Source organism: Lissotriton vulgaris, chromosome 7, assembly GCF_964263255.1.
Source record: "Lissotriton vulgaris chromosome 7, aLisVul1.2, whole genome shotgun sequence".
Taxonomy (NCBI): Eukaryota; Metazoa; Chordata; class Amphibia; order Caudata; family Salamandridae; genus Lissotriton; species Lissotriton vulgaris.
The window spans coordinates 1,661,681,290-1,661,702,177 of NC_141695.1; the positions used below are offsets into that span (position 1 = coordinate 1,661,681,290).

The 20,888-nt window shown below is 43.0% G+C and overlaps 1 protein-coding gene across 1 annotated transcript in view; it reads right to left on the reverse strand.

The window, feature by feature from the left end:
• Window positions 1–20,888, reverse strand: part of SYCP2 (synaptonemal complex protein 2) — a 3,993,018-nt gene that overhangs the window by 3,342,475 nt on the left and 629,655 nt on the right. Inside the window, exon 9 of the mRNA XM_086932653.1 lies at window positions 15,439–15,473. Within this exon, the coding sequence (XP_086788779.1) occupies window positions 15,439–15,473 (35 nt within the window). The remainder of the gene's footprint in view (window positions 1–15,438; window positions 15,474–20,888) is intronic.

A 20,888-nucleotide genomic window follows, 5' to 3' on the forward strand; every position in this document is an offset into this window, starting at 1 on the left:
TTCCATCGCTGCCTCAAGGTGCTTTCTCTTTCCACAAACTCGTTGTTTGTGTTCCTTTATTTTGAGATGCTTTTAGTATTACCGTCATTCACACAACCACACACACAACCAAACCACAACCACACACACATACAACCACAACCACACACAAAACCACACCCACAACCACGAATACAACCACACACACAACCAAACACACACCCACAACCACACACAACCCCAGACACAACCATGCACAACCACACACACACCCACACACACAACCACAACCAGACACATAACCACACACACACAACCAGACACACACAAAACCAGACACACACACACACACACAAACCACAACCACACACACAGTCACACAACTCCACCCAGACAAACACACAAAACCAGACACACAACCACAAACACACACAACCACAAACACAACACACACACCACACACAACCACAAACACAACTGACACACAACCACACTCAACCACATACATACAACCACACACAACCATACACACACAACCACACACAAACACACAAAACCACACACACAACCATGCACACAGACACAACCACCCAACCACACACACAACACCTAATCACCCAACCACATCCACAAACAAACCACAGTCACACACACAACCCCACACACACAAACACACAAAACCACACACACAACCACAAACACAACACACACACAACCACACATACACCACACACACACAACCACAAACACAACACACACACCCACACCACACACAAAACCACACATACAACCACACACACAACCGCACACAACCATACACACACAAGTACACAACCACACACACAACCACACTGAACCACATCCACAACCACCCACAACCACATACACAACCACAACCACACATACAACCACACACACAAACCACACCCACACAACCACACACCCACACACACCCACACCACATACACAACCACACACACACAACCACACACACAACCACACACACAACCATACACACACAACCACACACACAAGCACACAACCACACACACAACCACACACAAAACCACAACCACACACAACCAACCACACACACAACCACGCTGAACCCCACCCACAACCACACACAACCACACAAAACCACATACACAACCACACAAATCACACATACAACCACACACACACACACAAACCCCACCCACACAACCACACCCACACACAACAACACACACAAACACAATCACACACCCACAACCACACATACACCACACACACAACCACCCAATCACACACAAAACCACACCCAACCACCCACTACACAACAACACACACAACCACCACCACACATACAACCACACACATACAACCACATGCACACACACACAACCACACACATAACCACACACACACAACCACACACACAACCATGCACACACCCAACCACACATACAACCACACACAACCACCCACCACACAACTACACACACAACCACACATACAACCACACACAACCAAACACACACACACACAACCATACACACCCACATAACCACACACACAACCACAAACACAACACACACACAACCACACACACACATAACCACATCAACCACACACACACAAACAACCATACACAACCCAACACATACAACCACACACAACCATGCACACAGACACAACCACACACACAACCACCCAACCACACACACAACACCCAATCACCCAACCACATCCACAAACAAACCACAACCACACACACAAACACAACCACGCACCCACAACCACACACAACCACAACCACACAACACCACACACACAACCACCCAACCACACACAAAACCACACCCAACCACCCACCACACAACCACACAACCACAACCACACATACAACCACACACATACAACCACGTGCACAAACACCCACAACCACACACCCACAACCACACCCAACCACTCACACAACCACAAACACACACACACAAAACCACACACACACCCAACCACATACACAACCACCCACCACACAACCGCATATACAACCACACACAACCAAACACACACAACGACACACACCCACACCCACATAACCACACACACAACCACACACACAACCACACAAACATAACCACATTAACCACACAAACAACCACACACCCAACCACACAAACAACCATACACAACCCAACACAAACAACCACGCACACAGACACAACCACACACACAACCACCCAACCACCCACACAACACCCAATCACCCAACCACACAAACAACCACATCCACAAACAAACCACAACCACACACACACACAACCCCACACACACAAACACACAAAACCACACACACACACAACCACAAACACAACACACACAACCACACAGACACACAACACACACAACCACAACACACACACACAACCACACACACCCACACCACATACACAACCACACACACACAACCACAACCACACACAACCATACACACACAACCACACACACAAGCACACAACCACACACACAACCAACCACACACACAACCACACCCACAACCACACACAACCACATACACAACCAAACAAACCACACATACAACCACACACACACACACACAAACCACAACCACACCCACAACCACACACAACACACACAACCACACACACAACACACACACAAACACAACCACACACCCACAACCACACACACAACCACACACAACCACACACACACACAACCACAACCACACAACACCACACACATAAAACCACACCCAACCACCCACCACACAACCACACGCACAACACATCGCAGTAGAGCCTCCAACTCAAAGCTACAGGCAAGATCCAGAGCTAACCCCTCTAAATCATATTCAGCCACAGCTCGCAAGCTTGAACTGGATTACTCTGCCACAACTATGACCACGAGTATGGCTTATGGATCTGACTCAGTGAACACCCTACCAGGCGGCACTAATGGCCCTACCCGACCCATACTAGAACTATTGCATGCCACCCTTAAGCAGATGCAGGGTGAGGCATTAATATGCTAAATTATGAGGAACAGTAACTATGAGAAATGTAACACAGAGATGTGGGTTGGTAGTCACATCGAGGAATAAATCCTCGGAGGTTGAAAAACTACGGGTCTGTTGTCTATGTCACTTTCTCTTGTAGTTCACTTTGAAAATGATGACAGTTAAAAGAATGCCGGAAATGTTGCTTTGCCATTGGTGTGCAAGGCGGGGATTAGCCGAAACGCGCCCGATGTTAGTTTGACCAATAAACCAATGTTAAAATTGCACATGGCGCCGTCTTCTTTGGTAAAAGGATCGTAGCAATTGTTTGGATTTGAAGGCAAACTCCCTGTGGCAACGCGCCCTTCGCTTTGGTGTACAGCGTGCAACTGCAGGAACTCTTTTGATGTGCCACATTTAGTGAGGGTGAAGCCCTTTTCCAGGCGTTTTCTTGCTTTATGTGGGAGTGCCTCCGTTTGGGAGGGCTGAATTTCTTTCATTTGGGAGTATAAAGCAAGACAATCTGCTGTACTAAAAATACCTTTGTTTGATATAAGACTAAACTTTTGCCCCATATATAATACAAATTTAGCCCCATATAGGATACACATGAACCCTGACTTGCTTCTAAGTTCATTAACCACATTGTCATCAATGTTTCTCAAATCATGTTTAAAATGATCACTTTTAAAAAATACATACCTGAAGCATGAAGTGCTAGCAAATTTATTTGCAATCAGCAAATTTTCTATTGAAATTGACACAATATTTCCCACTGATATATGGTTTTACTGATAAAACTATATAGTGTACAGTTTTGGAAATCGAGTTTCTACAAATATTTGTCATTTACACATCACCAAGTAAAGTGTTCTAATTTGTTTGGTCATGATTAAATCTTTGTTTGCATCAAACTTCCGAATGACAAATAACAAATGCTCTTTCAAAATTTACTGATATATTTTGAAATACGTGTGCTATTCATTTACAAGCTGTTTAAATTTTGAGTGTTAGAAAAGAAAAGGGACATCATACAACCTTTTGTTTCACTATGTTTGTCAAACAGCTTCAGGATTAGAAACAACTAGTAAAAAGAAAAAATGACATTTGTCCTCTGTCCTTGGACAGACAGCAACTGTGTCAAGATAAAAAAAAGATTTAAAGGCATTTTTACTGCTCATTCACTTTCTGAATGAACAGAACACCTGTTCCTTCCAGGTTAAGTTCACTCGTCAGAAGAGAGGATTGGGTGCTAAAAATATCTCAACCTGACAAAATCTGACTCGCCATAGCAAGTGGGCAAGCAGAATGTTCTAAGCCTGAATGCCTTTGTCCTCAGTTCTAACTTACCACTCCTCTGGCAAGCTGGACAGGTTCTAAAAATTGTTCAGTTTTTGCACATCCCTGGCCAGTAGAACAAAGAGTTCAAACTATCCTGGCTTTTTCTAATGCCTAGGTGTCCTGCCAAAGACACTTTGTGAGCCAATGCAACAGAAGCAACCTCTCCTTTGCTGACCTGTTCCTAGGCTTCATTTTAAAGTTCCCTAAGCATAGGGTACTTTTCCTGAACATTGGGGAGTAGGTCCCCTAGAAGTTAACAAATCCTGCAGCTCTGGAAGCAACCCAGATGTCCGTACCAGGTCTGCTTCACGAGCCCCTTCCTTCTTTCCCTCTGAAGCAGAAGTGATGAGTCCACAGTCAGCGTCTTTTTAAAGTGTGCCCTCTACTTGTCCCATCACGTCCTGAGACTGATGTGCTACCTGTGCTCTGATCAACACAGCTGTCATTTTCCAACTCATAAAGGCTTAAGGTCCTGGCACTAAGCCAGGGTCAATCAGATTATTGCCCAATAGGCATCCAGGACCTTGCTTTTCCCTTACCCAAACACTGACGACAGCTGCTGTACCGTTGATCTCAATCTCTACTCAGGCAAGCAGGCACTCCATGCTCTCTCCATTGGCTACCCAACATGTACCCTTGGTACCAGGAAGAATCTCCTCAAGTTCACGGCCCTTCTTCTTAACCATAGTGCAGAAGGCTCCTGTATCTCTCAGAACACTTTCCTCCCATTTATAATACATTCCTGAACAAACCCCCTTGATTTAGAGTGAATGTGCTTAAGAATACCTGGTTCCATCTCCCAGGTGTCCACACCACTAGGTTGAGTGCGACCAGGCCTTCTCAGGTCCCTTCACCTATGTGTAACATGCTCGCTATCATGGGTGCAGATGGTACAGGATCTTTCACTTGACAGTTCCTTTTCTATTGTCCCACCAGGTGGCAGTTACAGTGAGTCACGACCTTGGACTGAAAGAACATCCCAGTCCTCCCTTCTCATGATACTCCTTCCTGTACACACCATTAATGCTCCCATTTCGCTATGGGTTTGTGTTGAGTGCCTCTCCACTTTGGCTTACAAATGTGCTGTGATAGCCCCTTGAACCCTGTTAGCTAATCACTTGTCAGTCAACATGGCAAGCTTCTCTGAATCCTTTTCTGTTAGAATGGATAGTTATTGAATAAGTGAGTTAGAGCCCTCCTTAAGTTGCTCTGGCTTCTCCACCTGTTTAAGGGACTGAAAATCCTAACTTCCAGCGACTCATTCCAGTCATGCAATACATCTTAAGCTTCTCACTCTCAAGTCAAGTCAAGTCAAGTCAAAAGATTTGTATAGCGCGCTACATCCAGTTCTCTTTTCATCTCCTTTTTCCTCTCTTCTTGCTCTCTTAGCTTCTCTTCATGCTCTCTTAACTTTTCTTCCCAGGCCTATAGCTCCTGTCTCTCCTGTTTCCTTTGCTTTTTTCCCCTCTCAAAATAGTGGAATGTGTGCCATGGGAACCCTAGAAATGAAAATGAGTGTGCATGCGAGGGAAATTCTGGAAAGCCTATTAGGGGACACGCTTGGCATGTGTCTGGGATAGATTTGTGCCAAGGGGACCCAAAAGGCTATCATTACAGTGCTCTACTCATAGGTTCCTACTATGGTTCCCTCCCAGGAGACTGGGAGTCCTCTTCCCTCTATCTCTATATAGATCCTTCAGCTAATCTACAGAAATGGTGCTAATGCCTTCTCCCACAACTGGAATCTCCATTGTTTACGTGTGCCGACTTTGTGTGTAAAAACTGGACTTTTGTTACTGGCATAAATTGAAAGTGGCCTATAAAGCACTTGCACTCTGGAATCCAAATTGTGAGCATCCACCAATCTGCTACCACCAAGTGTCAGAACCGCTTTCAGAGTGCCACAGGGCAACAGGAGCCACTGGGCCCAACCATGGGTGTTAAGACCTTTTAACAGTTCCACAATGGCTTTTTGAGAGTCAAAGTATCTCAGCGCCATAGTGTTTCAGCCAGAGCAAGTTTGCCCAAAGGCTCAGTGGCTCGGTAATCAGTCTTACACGTTCTTGCTCGAGTTGCTGTACAGAAGGCCCGGACATGCACCAGTGGCTGGGTGGTGAGCAGAACTCTGAATGCTGTAGGCAAGGCGGCAGGTGTCCTTGGCACTCTGTATGCATACTAAGCCTTCCTGAGTCAGGCAGCAGGTTTTGTGCGCTTCTAGGTTCAGGTGGTTGAGTTGATGATCCACACATCACACCCCATTACACTTCACTGTTACATGCTGCTCCAGGACGTTTGCCATCTCTCTTCACCGTGTCCTCCACCCACCATACAGGGGTCATAAACAGCAGCACACAGGGTGACGGTCCCTATGGGTCATAGCACTGCACATGGTGATGGCCCTCTTCTGTCACAGGCTTACATGAGGGCACCAGCCCTTATTCTTCACCGTGGCCCCCACCAGGCATACAGGGGTTACGAACAACAGCAAACAGGCGGACGGCCTGTTCGGTGCGGCATTCGCGTAGTGAACTAGAATCTTACACTCTACTTCAGAGATCCAATCAACAGGATGCCACACGATCCTAATCTCTCCAAGCGGTCTAATTCTCCTCAGACAGTCCTCGGTATCGGAAGGCAGGTAGATGCTGGCGATCCAGGCTCCAGGGTAAGTGGTCTTGATTCTCCTGGGTGATTTCCCCTCGCCCAGCAGAGAGATTAGCAATTTAGTTCCCAGTTCTGTTCAAAACAGGCAGATGTCGGGCCGAGCTTCTCCACGCTGATGTCCAGCTACAATTTGACAAGTTTGGGTGGTTCAAGCACCCCTTTTTATAATAGGCTTCCAGACATAGATGTGATTTAGTGCCTTAGGGCTAGATGTAGGTAAATAATTTTTACTGATTCTAAAATACCGAATTTTACTGATTCGGTATTTTAGAATTGGTAAATCTGATGGAGGTAAATTTTCGGTATTTTTTACCGAATCGTTAAGATTCGGTAATTACCGAATCGGTATTTACTGATTCAGTAATTGCCATTCATTCCTAATTTTACTGATTCAGTAAAATTAGCAATTCTGTAAAATTACTGAATCTGTATTTTAATATGCCCTACATCTCAGTATCCAAATACCGGCCGTTACCGACCGGTATTGGGATACCTACATCTGGCCCTTGGTCTTCAAAGTTCGTGCTGTGGGGATTGCCCACTTTTAAGTGCCCATATCTCTGTTCTGTCCTTTGTCCAGAAAGCTGTCTGTCACAGCAGAGGAGCAACTCCAATCTGATATCCCCACAACACAGACAATGGCAGTGACTAGAAGATCACACCTGGCTGTCGGCCTCACAGATATATGCCTAGCAAATGGTTACAAAAAGCCTCATCCCTATTATTTATGATTCCATTATTGGCCTCATCTCCTTCCTGAGATGTGCCCATACCCACTGACCAGTAACCTTTTCAGAATCAAAGAACCCTTTTCAATGATACAAGAAAGCTTGGCTCTACCTTCCGCCAATGTGGGTCCCAACCATGTCTCTGGAATACGAGCAATCTACAAATCTGTCTAGGATGGCCCCTCCACGTGCACCCGCATTTTCAAGGCCCTGGACGTCTAATATGAAAGCCACAGTCCTCCATTTACTGTACCACATACAGGCACACATACATTAGAGCACACACATCCAATCACACATGTGCTTAACTGCACTCCCCGCTAACATGATGTAGGCCAAGGGTGAGCTAGGTACACAGCTGCAGGAGTTTGAATGAGTGGGCCAATTGACTTAACTCCAGTGACACAGGTAAAAAGGCCTGTTCACTCTACTACAACAAGCATTGGTAATGCATCGGTTTCGCCTAAGTGATTAATAAAATGCTGTTCGTCCCCAAGTTATTACCTTGTGTGCTCTTAGTCGTTGCGTTTCACACTGACTCACTTTGCATTCTGTCAATGAGAATTCATACTGCCTAGGTATTGTATGTTTCTTCAGCAACAGGAGCTGGAGATCCTGTACGGACTGCTGTCCGCTTCCCGCCTCTGATTGGTGGGACCTCTGTCTATTCCAAGACATTAAAAATGGTTGAGCCATTGAATTCGAACCATAACAAGCATTTACAATGCAATAGGTCTCGCATTGACGCAAGTTTGAGCTATTGGAATTGCAAATAACAATGCCTTATATTTTTGTTTTCTTTTTAAAAACATAAATAAAAGGCATTGTAATTTACAATGCCTATGGCTTAAACTTGCGTAACTGCGAGACCTATTGCATTGCAAATGCTTGTTGTAGATGACAGTGGTGGGGGATGGATTCAATACAGCATTTAATAAGACTGCAAGGAGATGGAAGTCATACGGAAGTCAGAGAAAGCGTGGAGTGCTGTTGCGTTATTTACTGTATTTTTAACAAAAGTCGCGGGCATGCCTTTTAAAACACATGCAGGTGTGCTATCTACGGTCCAGGGGCAAGGTGTGAGAGGGCAGATGAAAGGCATTTTCAATGCAGTCCTACAAAGATCTTATCTAAGTTGCAGGTTAGTTACGGTTTGTGGTTTCCTGCTTTGCTTTTGTTTTCATACTCGTGAGTACGTGAGTAGTTGGAGTACGCCGCTCTCTGAGTTGTTTAGGCTACTCCTCCTCGGATGTAACCCCCCAAAATGGCTGTTATCTGTCGAGAAGGGTCTCATTATATAATTGTTCGCAAAAAAAAGTGTATATTATATATATATATATATATATATATATATATATATATATATATATATATATATATATATATATATATATATCTCCACAACTTATCCCGCGGGGGAAACACAACGGGTCGCACAACCAACTGGAGTTTAAACAGCAATCTCCTTTTATTTTCCAAATCAACATAGGGCAAAGAACGCACTCGATCTACGCGTTTCGGTGTATCGCCACCTTGCTCACGATCATCGGGTTTGCCCCACCCGTATACATTTATAACCAACCTCTTTTCAAAATCATGTTACTTCCTGTCACATGTGTTGCTAAGGATTCTGGTCCTTGTAGTTTTACCAGTTCGTTATAAAGCAAAATATCAACTTAAAGTGCACCAAACAAAAACAATTGTTACTAAATCAACATATAAGTCCATCATTCCACATGTCACTATGTCGGGCGCCTTCCAATAGGCTGATGTCTCTATAATATATTCTGCCTCCAGATAGGAGGTGTGGAGGTGATATATATATATATATATATATATATTTACTAATTATTTGACTTTGAAGCTTTTTGACACACAAGCTTTCTGTAAAAATGTTCTTCAATTTATTTCCACATAGCACTTTTTGTCCATGCGGGTGACATTGGGCCTGGTATTCTAGTAGTTTTCTTTTTAATGGAAAGCTGTTTAGTAGGATGCCACTTTGCGGAAGGCAATGAGTCTGAAATAGGAGGAGGCCTGTGGCTGGGAAGCCTCCTGCAGCACACATTGACTACTAAAAGGGGTTTATTGGCAAAGGACAAAGTGCTGTGTAAACATAGTGGGAATGCAGGCGCTGCAAAGCATTTTAAGTTGCATTTGAAAGGGGCAGCACATTTGTCCAGCGATGGTGGGCTTTGTCAGGAAGCTGCTCCATATGGGTGCTTTGGAACAGCAGACAGCAGTCTGTAGCCACGGGCTGCTGCATGAACCCCAAAGACTGCTAAGAGGGGTCAACTTAAGTAGGTGGCTAATAATGTCTGTCTCGACCTCTTTAGTCTGATACCAACCTGAAGTTGGGAGGCCAGTTGCCATGCATTGGTTACTTGCTGCTGTGTTGCTGTGTTGCTTTCTAGAGTTTTGTTCCCTGACTGCAGCTATGGTAATATTCTGTCCTGCAGTTGATTGCTGCCTCTTCATCCTTCTCAGGCAGGACTGCCTGGCGCATTGATGTTCAGGTCCTAGATGGCATGTTTGTCATTGTCCACAGAGGTCCTGAACTCTATCCTTCTCTTGATTGACAAGTGAAACTGGTGGTGATAGCAACCAGCCTTCTGAAGTTCGTCGAATTAAGGCAGCTTCCTCCCTCTGCTCTCTAATGGGGCATTAGTGGAAGGAGGGCCGGGGGAGGGGGGGCTTGGTTGCGTTTGGCAGATGGCAGCTATGCACTATAAGCATGGCTGTTGATGTCAGGATGCCACTGAAAATGTTTCCCATTTGCTGGTGGGCACGGTAAAACCTTGGCGGCAGCTGGTTGGACCTTCATTAATTTTCATCTTTACAATATGCAATCTTTAAAATTAAATTACTGAAGGGATATGGTTTATTTGAATTCAAGGTGTAAAAATTCTACGCCTCAGTCAGAATTTGAGAAAATATTGGAGAGATTACAGCTTCGAGGACAATCGTAGCCTGGCAATGTCTCGAAGTTTACAAGTGTTTTTCTAGTTATTATAAATCTCCAACCTCCTGAAGAAAACGAGCAGAATCCGAACACCAAGTTTAGACAGAAATGTCTCAAGTTTTGATTACTTCGTGCCAAGGGAATGATTACTGGAGACGGGTTATTTTTTATCTGGATCAGTACCGCTCATGAAGTTTTTATACAGAATCAGTCATCCAATTCTCTTGTCCATGCTCCAGATGAAAATGAAATAAAAATGAAAATAAAATGTATAAAGTGCTCTGTTACCCGGAGGTGTCTAGGCGATATTGGCTTGAAAATATGTTTCTCTGAAAGCAAAGTTCAAAATGAATTCAGCCACTCTGCTTTTGTACTGCAACTCCAAAGACACAAGGCGCCTTGTGCTGGATTCCTTAAATTAATGAATTAAGTGATAAAAATAACTCATCAAGGCTTCTGTGAAGGGGAACACGGGTTGGGGGGAGGGGCTCGCCAATACTGGCATGAGGTTTTACACTGACTGGGTGTAAATAATGTTTTAAATAAGATGCACTTTGAATGTGTATTTGTATGCAAATGGTCCGTGTGCCAAGTTTCAATAAAGACTTGTAGTCTAGGGCGAGGGGCACTTCAAACACATTAAAGATGAGCCTACATTTTAGAATTGTGCTTACCCTGTTGCACACGGGTACCGCTGAGAATAAGAAAGGTAGAATGTGCAGGGCATGTTGATAAATCCCATGAAATATGCATAGCATCCTGTGCAGACGATCTAAAGCATGCTTCACTCAGTGCACCCGATCGAGGAATCTAAGATCGGCTACAGCCAGGCTCCTAGCGGTCCTTAGAACTAAAAGAGCCCACTGGGGCGGGAAAAGGTTCATTGCAGGACAGCAAAACGGTGGAATTTGCTTCCCGTCACACTCAGAGATAGTCCTAACTTATGGTCCTTCAGGAAACCTCTAAAACCCTGGTTTTTTAAGAACTAACACTGAACCGTTTTCTTTTAATCCTTGTATCCCTCTAATTTCAGAAGCAGCGCCAAGGCGCCTTATGGTATTCGAGCGCTATATAAACCAAATGGAATCATCCAATGTCGTGTTCTGCAAAACTGTAAACATCTTCAGGTTCTTGTAGTGTGACAAGTTTGCGTTGGGACTGAAAACTGCAAGCTCCAGAATCCATTGCGTTCGTATAACAAGCTGGGGCAGGGAGATCAGCGAAACAGAAAGCAGCTTAGTATCTGGGCTGTGAGGAGACCTGGGAGCGCGGGGTCTGCCTGCGCATGCGCGCCATTGCTAACTTTCGTTATGAAGAGGGAGCCCCGGCGCCAAAGCGAGGTGCGGGACCCGAAGTCCCCGGTCCCAGGAGAGGGCCCGGGTGAAGACCAGCGGATAGCAGGGGCTCCCATGCCTAATGGGAGAGCCCCGCATCGTGCTGCCAGACATTTGGAGGAGCTGGAGTGCTCCAGTACCACGCCACAGCATCGGGTGAGTTTGCACGTTTCCTCTTGGCGGGGGCGGGGGCGGGGGGCTGAATTGGTCGGCCCGGGGAGGAGGTCTTAGTGGCGCAAGGAAAATGCAATTGTGCTGGAGGCTTGCAAGGGAGACAGGAGATGGGCACAGCGCGTAACTGTACGTGGTGAACGCGCGTGTTCACCGATTCCAATCCGAGCTGCAGCCTGCGTGTGCCCATCTCCTGTCGCCCTTGCAAGCCCTTGAAAGCAGAGTCGACGACTATAGGTCTCACATTGCGACAGCGCTTCACGCTGCATCGCTGGTGCGAGACCTAAAAACAAAGGCAGCCATCTTAGGCATGTTTTATATTGTTATAAAGTTATTCTTCGCATATATTTATGACAAAAAAGACGATTCACCAAGATAACTGAATTTATATTTTGATATATTTATTCAATAGTGTAAATATGTAATACGATAGATGAATAAAAATATAACTAATAAGAACATCATATAGGAATGTAGCTGTCATGCCCTGTTATTCTATGACAGGACAGCGTTGTTTCCACAGGCCTCAAAGTGAAGTTACGTTATTACATTTCTTTTCCCGATTGCTCATTAATATGTGGTGGTTTTGGTTTTTGTCCCCATTCGCCAAAAGATATTCTCGAAGTGCATTCAACTATTACCATCCACTGACCGCAAATGTGCCCAGGAATGCTTATAAACTACGAAGATCTTATTGGAAGCACTTTTTGTAGATACCCGGCTAAAGTAATAATCAGTTCAGTTCAACTAACTAGCCACCATGGAACTGATCTTGGGGTATATTGATCCACAAAAAGGCATAATCATTGGACCTTGTTTTTAAAGCTTATCCAACCAGGCAATGCAAGGAATCCAAAAATGCTTTTTACTCTTCCAATTTATGCTATCTAATTTCAAAGTATATGTAATTGCATTAATCCAGTCTAATAAGTTGGTGCGGTATCTTTTATCCATAATTTACAGATTTCTCTGCAAGCTAATATAACTAAATAAAGCAACAACTTGTTAACATCTCGAGAGAGTAATTCATGATTCAAGGAAATACCAAAAAATATAAGTGAAGTACTGACCTGTATATTAAATTTCAACATACTTTCCATACCTTCAGATACCGCACACCAGTAATTATACAATACCGGGCAGGTTAAAAACATACGTGGTTTTTTTTGTAGCAGGCTTTTCCATCAGTTTGTCCTACTTCTATTTTGATGGGAAGTGACATAGAAGCATGTCTGAACAAGCAATAGGGAGTAGAAAGGAATAAGGCTCAGCGGTAGAGCTGCCTACACGAGAGCTGGGGATCCCGGTTCAAGTCTGAGCTGCACAACATCCTGAGATTCTGGGCAAATCACTTAGGACCAGATGTAGGAAGGGTATTACTGGTCGGTAATGGCCGAAATTAACGAATTTCGGCCGTTACCGACTGGTAATAGGCTTTTCTGATGTAGGGGCCGAAATTGACGATTCGGTAATTTAAGGAATCGGTAAATTACCGATTTCTTAAATACCGATTCGGTAAATTACCGAATTCCTAATGTAGGGAGCACTTAAATGAGTGCTTGTCCCATGTCAGGATTCTTCATTTACCACCTACTACAAGTTGGTGGTAAATAACAAAAACATCCCAAAAAGCAATTTTATGCAAATTGCTTCAGTGCAATGCTGCAGACATACATGCCTTTAGGGCATGTATGTCTACAACATGTGCACCCATACACAATTGAGTGGTGCAACAGAGTATCAAAGTGACACCCTGCCACCCTTCAATGTTTTCCCCCTTTTACTGGTAATTGACATTCATTCCTATGGGCCTCCAGGCCCATAGGAATGAATGGCAATTACCGAATCGGTAAAAACCGATTTGGTAAATACCAAATCTTAACGATTCAGTAATTTTTACCGAATGGTTTGCTACATAGCATTTACCGATTCGAAAATACCGAATCGGTAAAATTCGGTATTTTCGAATTGGTAAATGCTATTTACCTACATCTGGCCCTTAATCTCTCCGGTGATAAATTGCACTATATAAATCTGCTGCAAGACCACAAAGCAGGATAAAATAGTTCCACCAAAGAGGATGTTTAACAGTATTTCAGCGACGGGAAACAGATAAGAGAAGCAGACGAGGAACAAGCATTGGTAAATGCAGGAAAATACGTTACAGCCAATAGAAATAGAGGACAATTAAGTGGCAGGCACAGGAACTAATGAAGAGCCAGGAAAGAAACGGGGCATGATGTATGCCCCTTTTGAGTTTACATTAAAAACAATAGATTTCACCACCACAGCGCAAGCGCTGTGCAGGTGAAACCTACAAACAGTATGTATCCACCGCTTAGCTCATGCTGCTTAACTCTTATCACACCCAGGTTAATGCTTCAAGCGCCCCTCTTTGTTTTAACAAGACCGCAAACTGTGAGACAGGCCTAAGTCATGGCACACATTCATGAGCTGCATTAACCATGACGAAAAATTGGCAAAAATGATCCAGATATCACTGAAGCTGGGGAAATCAGGGCAGGTGTGTACATCCAGCAACATGCAGGTGACTTGTCCGTTCCAACAACATCCACAAAGATATTAACCATCTGGTACTTGGTCCTGAACTAAGGAAATATTCCACTCATAAATCAATCATTCCTATCGCCCACTGTTCATGCCAAAGGTAAACATACGTTGGCAACCAAAACTCAGAATATGCTTCCCTGTCTGGCACACCTAGAATAAAGTATCTTTATATATCTAGAAATAATGCAGCTATAAATATAAGACACCTCCTCCATATAATATCCACAGCAACTCTTTGGAAAACACTGCAAACACTTGTGTACAATCCAAGTTTTGGATCTAAATCATTGACAGGAAAATGTGGAATTTTATGTGTTGCATCTGCATGTTATATATCATTTTCAGGTAAAAACTTGAAATAGGAGGATTGTACTGCAAAGTATGGTATAATAGTCCTTTTATGTACACATTGAATACCTCACCCATTCTGACAGCATATAATTGGAACCTCAAAATTGGAAGAAATTTAGATCGAGAAATGTGGCTTAAAAAAAAATCTCGCTTTTACCGTCTTGTAATCCATTAGGCTGTCTGCCTAGCAGAGTGGTATGAATATTTTTCTTGATGTGCAGTGATCTCAACAAATGGTCACAGAAATGTGTTTGTTTAAAAAATTGAAAGTGCAACATCAATTAAATGAGATTTCAAGTAGATTAATCTAAAGTAATGTTCAGTTCTTACCTCCGGCATCTAATATTCTCTTCCCCATATCATTCCTGCATAAAACAAACAAACCTGTTTAGCTTACAGTAGGAAAACATAACGGTAGCAACAGTTTCCAAATCAAGCACTCTTAGCAAAGAAACACACTTTAAACGTTATCAAAAAAAGAGGATGCCTGAATCATTTGCAAAGGCGATATAAACACATGCAGCAAATTCATTATTCGCAGTCCATCTGGTACTTTAACCAATATAGTTAGGAAAAATGTGAGACCCTTTTTATTTTGCAATTAGCAATTCTCTATAGCAGCCTATTCCAAACCATGGGTCAATATAACAGCTCAAAGTCCTTTTGGTATCAACCAATGGAACCTCTCCTCTTTCAAGAGGAAGAACATAGATAAGATGATTGAGTTCACAATACCAATGAATCTGGAAAAAATATGATGTGTGGAGGTTGCACCGACAGTACAAAAGCTCGCTTAAATGACGAACTGAAGAAAACGAAAGGAGGAAGATTGTCTTCCAAATCAAAAGATGCAGCAAGTAGTTGTGCATGGACTCGAACTATGTGTACATGATAAATGTAAAGAAAAAATGAATTTCACACTGTAGCATCACAAACAGTTTGGAAGGAAACATGTGTCTCAAATCTTTTATGCCTCATCGTAACAGGTGATATCAACAATGATGGTTGTTCCAGAATACGCAAAGGCTGAAAAATAACCTTTCATAGAGGCCTTTGCAAGTCATTGGTTGGCCAAGGTCAACACCAACCAAAGAACATCATACAACTTGGCTTGTAAATAGGCAATCTTGTGGATACCATAATAGGCCACAAATCTGTCCCAGCTCCTGGTAAAAACGGACTTTGTGGGGCGTGTCTGGCAGCGAGGATGACATCCACCACTTAAGGCAGATCAAATGCAGTAATTTGCCACCATTCAATCTCCATGCACAGCATCAGGTGAAGGGCTGTGCTCTGTTGCTGAGACAGAAGATTCTCTCGAAGTGGGAGCCTGAGGACAGATGCTCATGCTTAGACATTTTGGGCACCACAGCCTACTGGCTCAATTCATAGCCACTAGGATGATCTGGGTCCGGTCGATCCCGAGCATTTTCAGAACTGAAAGGAGTGGAAGTGGGAGACAGCATACAGGAGTTACATGTTCCATTCCAGTTGGAGTGCATCTCCTGGTGAGTGTTCTCTTAGAAACTTCAGTTCACAAAACCTTTGATACTGCAAGTTCAACGGTGGCAAAAAGATCTGGACAGGGTTTCCCCCACCATTGTAAGATGCCATGTGGCAGCTCAGGATGTAGCTACTATTTGAAATCTGCCAGACACCAGCTACTTAGCTCTTATGCTGTGGCAATCAAGGGTCCTGCCAGGTGGCTCTTATTCAGAGAAATACTCCAACCAAATTCAGACCTGGCACTGGAACCCTCTCAGCACTGCATTTTGAAATACTGCATGGCACTGATGTCCATGAGAATCTGCATCAGCCTTCACTTGATGGACATCAGGAAGGCCTTCAGTACCAGACCATTAGCGTGCATTTCCAACAAACTGATGTGGAGTCATCCCTCATTCGGATATCAGAGTGCTCCGATCTCCACCTTCCCCAGATGACCTTGCCACCAGGCAAGTAATGACACGCTTGTCACCACCATCAGCTCTGGGTGGAGAAAGAGGAGGGACATGCTGCTGGTCCAATTGGGTTCAAGTAACCAGGACTGCAGATTGTGAGTCAGTTTTTCCAAAATCACAATGGCATCCAATAGGTTTTATTGGTGCTGGACCCACTAAAACTTCCATTTCCATTGTGTAGTCCACATATATTATCTGTCGTAGTTAACCAGGAAGTTGTAGGAGGCTAACAGGCTTAGAAGCCTCAGAGCGACTCTCATAATCATCCAGGATAGTGGCTGAAACATCAGGATCATAGCCCAAATGTCCTGGACTTGATGTAAAGGACGGAAGGCTTTGAACTGCTCTGTATCCAAGATACCTCCAATAAATGACAGCCTCTGTGACATTGACAGGTGCGACTTCAGCTTATTGATCGTGAACCCCAACAATGTCAAGAAGTGTTGTGTCAAAGTAGTCTATAACTGACTGTGGCAAGCCTGCCTTTAACAGCCAATTGTTGAGGTTGGTGACACGAAAAAAAACAAGTTACTTACTTCTAAACTGTAGTTCTCCAACATGAATATCTTTCATAGAGTCACATGTAGTTGAGATGGAAGTTCCAGTGTAAATAAAAGAAGCTGGTTAGAGGAAATGCACTTAAACAAAGCGTACAACAGTGATATTGTTAACCAACTCACATCACTTAGGAAGAACCAAATTTCAGCCAATCAGGAAGCAGCTCTGGAAGCACCCTTCCCCTCAAGGGTCACCACACATCAGATTTCTCGGCTTAATTTTTTAGGTATTCCCAACTGTTGAGCTTCAGTCAGGTAGGATGGAAGGTTGCATGTGAATCTATGAAGGATATCAGTACTATAGAACTACAGTGCACAGGTAAGTAACTTGTTTTTTCTCCAGTATTTAATCTTTCATAGATTCACATGCTTTAACAGCAATTTTTTGATATATCTTACATAATAGGGGTACGAGTGAGGTTAGAGAGAACACCCCTTCAGGTTCCCCATGGTAATACTTAAAGAATCCCAAGAGACACCTGAACACAAAACTCTAGCCTTCAAACCTTTATACATTTGCTAAACCCAATTGATAAACCGAGGACGGAATCCAGCGGCACCCATCACTGCCCTGAGAAACGACCATGAAACCTAATCAAATGCCTTTTCGGCATCAAGCATTATTATTCTGACCAGGTTCCCATTGGCCGGCCCAACTTCTAGGGCAGAAATTGAAGTGTTAACATGGCGGTGGTGTTACGCCCTGATATGGACCCATGTTGATTCTCGTTGACCGGTTCCAAAATCACAGAAGATAGACTATTACAAGAATCTGGGTACATATTTTGGAATCAACATTGATCAATGAGATCAGCCTATATGATCCACATAACATGGGATCTTACCCCTTCTTGGGAACAATGAAAATATTAGCTTCTGACCAATTTGAGGGACCAGTCCAGATAATTCAAAGGAGTTGAAAATATCACAAAGAAGAAGAGCAAGAACCTTTACATAGGTCATACAAAATTCAAGAGGGATTTGGTCTAGAAGCTTTCCCACAGGATAGTTAAGTTACAGCACTCTACATTTCAAGCAGGGTGACTAGGTCCTCCATACTAGACTGCTGTTGGCAGGTCTGTCCTGAATGATAATGCTTGCTGATAAATTGATTAATGACATCAATAGAGGTCGCAAATCACAGTAGAGCTTTTGATAGTACCTACTGAATTCTTCATGAATAATTGTTTGATCATTGTCCAGCTCACCTTTATAACTGAAGATTGTCTGGATCCTGTTCATGCTCATTCTATCCTTAATCCATCAAGAGAGTATACGACCCATCCCGTCATTATTTGAAAAAGTATTTATTATGCTTTGCTCGGATCTTCTTTATCGATCTGTCCCAAAGTCTCTCCCAGAGTGTGGCCTGAGTAGTAGTAAGTTGAGCCAAAGTTGACGTGAAGGCCCCCCAATCTTGACCTGCAACACATTATGCTAGATGGCTTTCCATAGTGTTAAGAGAGGACCTTATACAAGCTTCCTCTTTAACATGCTCCTGTTTTGGTAAACTGAATACTTCAAAGTGTACTTTCTACAACAGGCCATAAGCAAAGAAACAGAACCAACATTAAACTGCAAATAATCCCTCAATTTTTTACTTATATAGTTGTATATACCACTCTTCTGTATATACCACTCTTCATATAACAGTTGTCTATCAAAGATACATGTACGAGTCAGGCCACCCTAGATGGATTGTTCCATTGAAAGAAATAAAGATAAAGAGTTGTGATCAGAGATCACCCTTGGATTTAGCTGGGTACTAAGAGAAGTTAGTAATGAGTTGGCATTTCTAAAAGAATATCGATTCCAACAATATGGAGGGACATAAATATTTTGTCAAAAATATCGATTACAAAAATATTGTTTCCCTAAACTTATAACGGTAAGTAGAAAAATATCGACAAAATAATTGTTGTCCCCTAATATCGTTTACAAATATACAAAAATATCTAATTTAAAATAGCAAATCTTAAATGTTTTCACAAACATTTTCACAAACATTTTTATAATGTAAATGAAATGTATTTAAGTAACATTTAATACTATTTATAAATATGCCTATATAAACATGCACACATGAATATATATGTGTCTGTATATATTTATATATGCATATATATATATATATGTATATATATATATATATATATATATATATATAAGCATCTGTTCTTTGCATGCAGAGCTGTAGATTCATATGCTTTGCATACTCCTGCCATCTAGTGTTGGGGATTGATTTTGTTCCAATGACGAGGTAGGAGACTCCTCTGTTCGGTCATAGTGCGCATGGGCATCAACTCCATTGTTAGATTGTTTTCCAGCAGAGTGTGGGAATGAAGTTAGTAAAGGTAGAATAGAGATGTCCATGCGTATGTATTTAAAATAAGAAACTGCAACAGGTGTAGGTACCCTGCATGCCAAGAATAGATGCTTACTGGGTAAGTAACATTATCCATTCGGGGCATGTGAGATGTAGATCACATGCTTTGCATAGACTATACAGCAGTAAACTCCCAAAGCGGTGGCTAACCTAATGTAGTTGTTTGAAAAAGTGTTTTAAGTACTGCCTGGCCTACAATAGCTTGTTGCCTCGCTAACACATCTACACAATAGTGTTTGGAAAATGTGTGCAGTGTAGACCATGTTGCTGCTTTACAAATGTCGGCTAGTTGAATATTTCCTAAGAAGACCAAAGTAGCCCCTATTTTGTGTGTGGAATGCACTCTAGGGTGCATTGACAAGGCTCTTTTCGCTTTCACATTACATGTTTGGATACATTTTACGATCCATCTTGTAATAAGGGTTGTCTGTTTCATAAGTATGCAGCTACTGCTGCTAAATGCAATCAAATGGATGTATAGGCTAATCTGGATTGCTGTAGATGTAAAAAATAACAGATTATGTTTATTAAGGTCAGACGTGAGTTCCTTGCTCACTTTGCCACTGGATTCAAGCAAGCCTGGCTGAAGACAGCTGTAATGCCAGAAACCGGTCCTAGGAAGCTTGTTTCCGGTCCAAGGAAGGCATGGCTTGGCAGTTCGGGCTGGACGGTTCCCATGAGGCACAGGGTCAGCCTGATTTGCATATTGTTCATGTCTGAACTGGGGTGGCAGAGTGGGCTAAAGAACGGTGATGGATTAAACCCAGATCTGTTGACGGGGTGTGAGTGTTTGATTGGTTCAGATGCTCTGTCCATCACCACCCCCTTTTGTACCGCTTTGTTCACCATAAGTTGGTAGGGTATGCTCGGACGTGA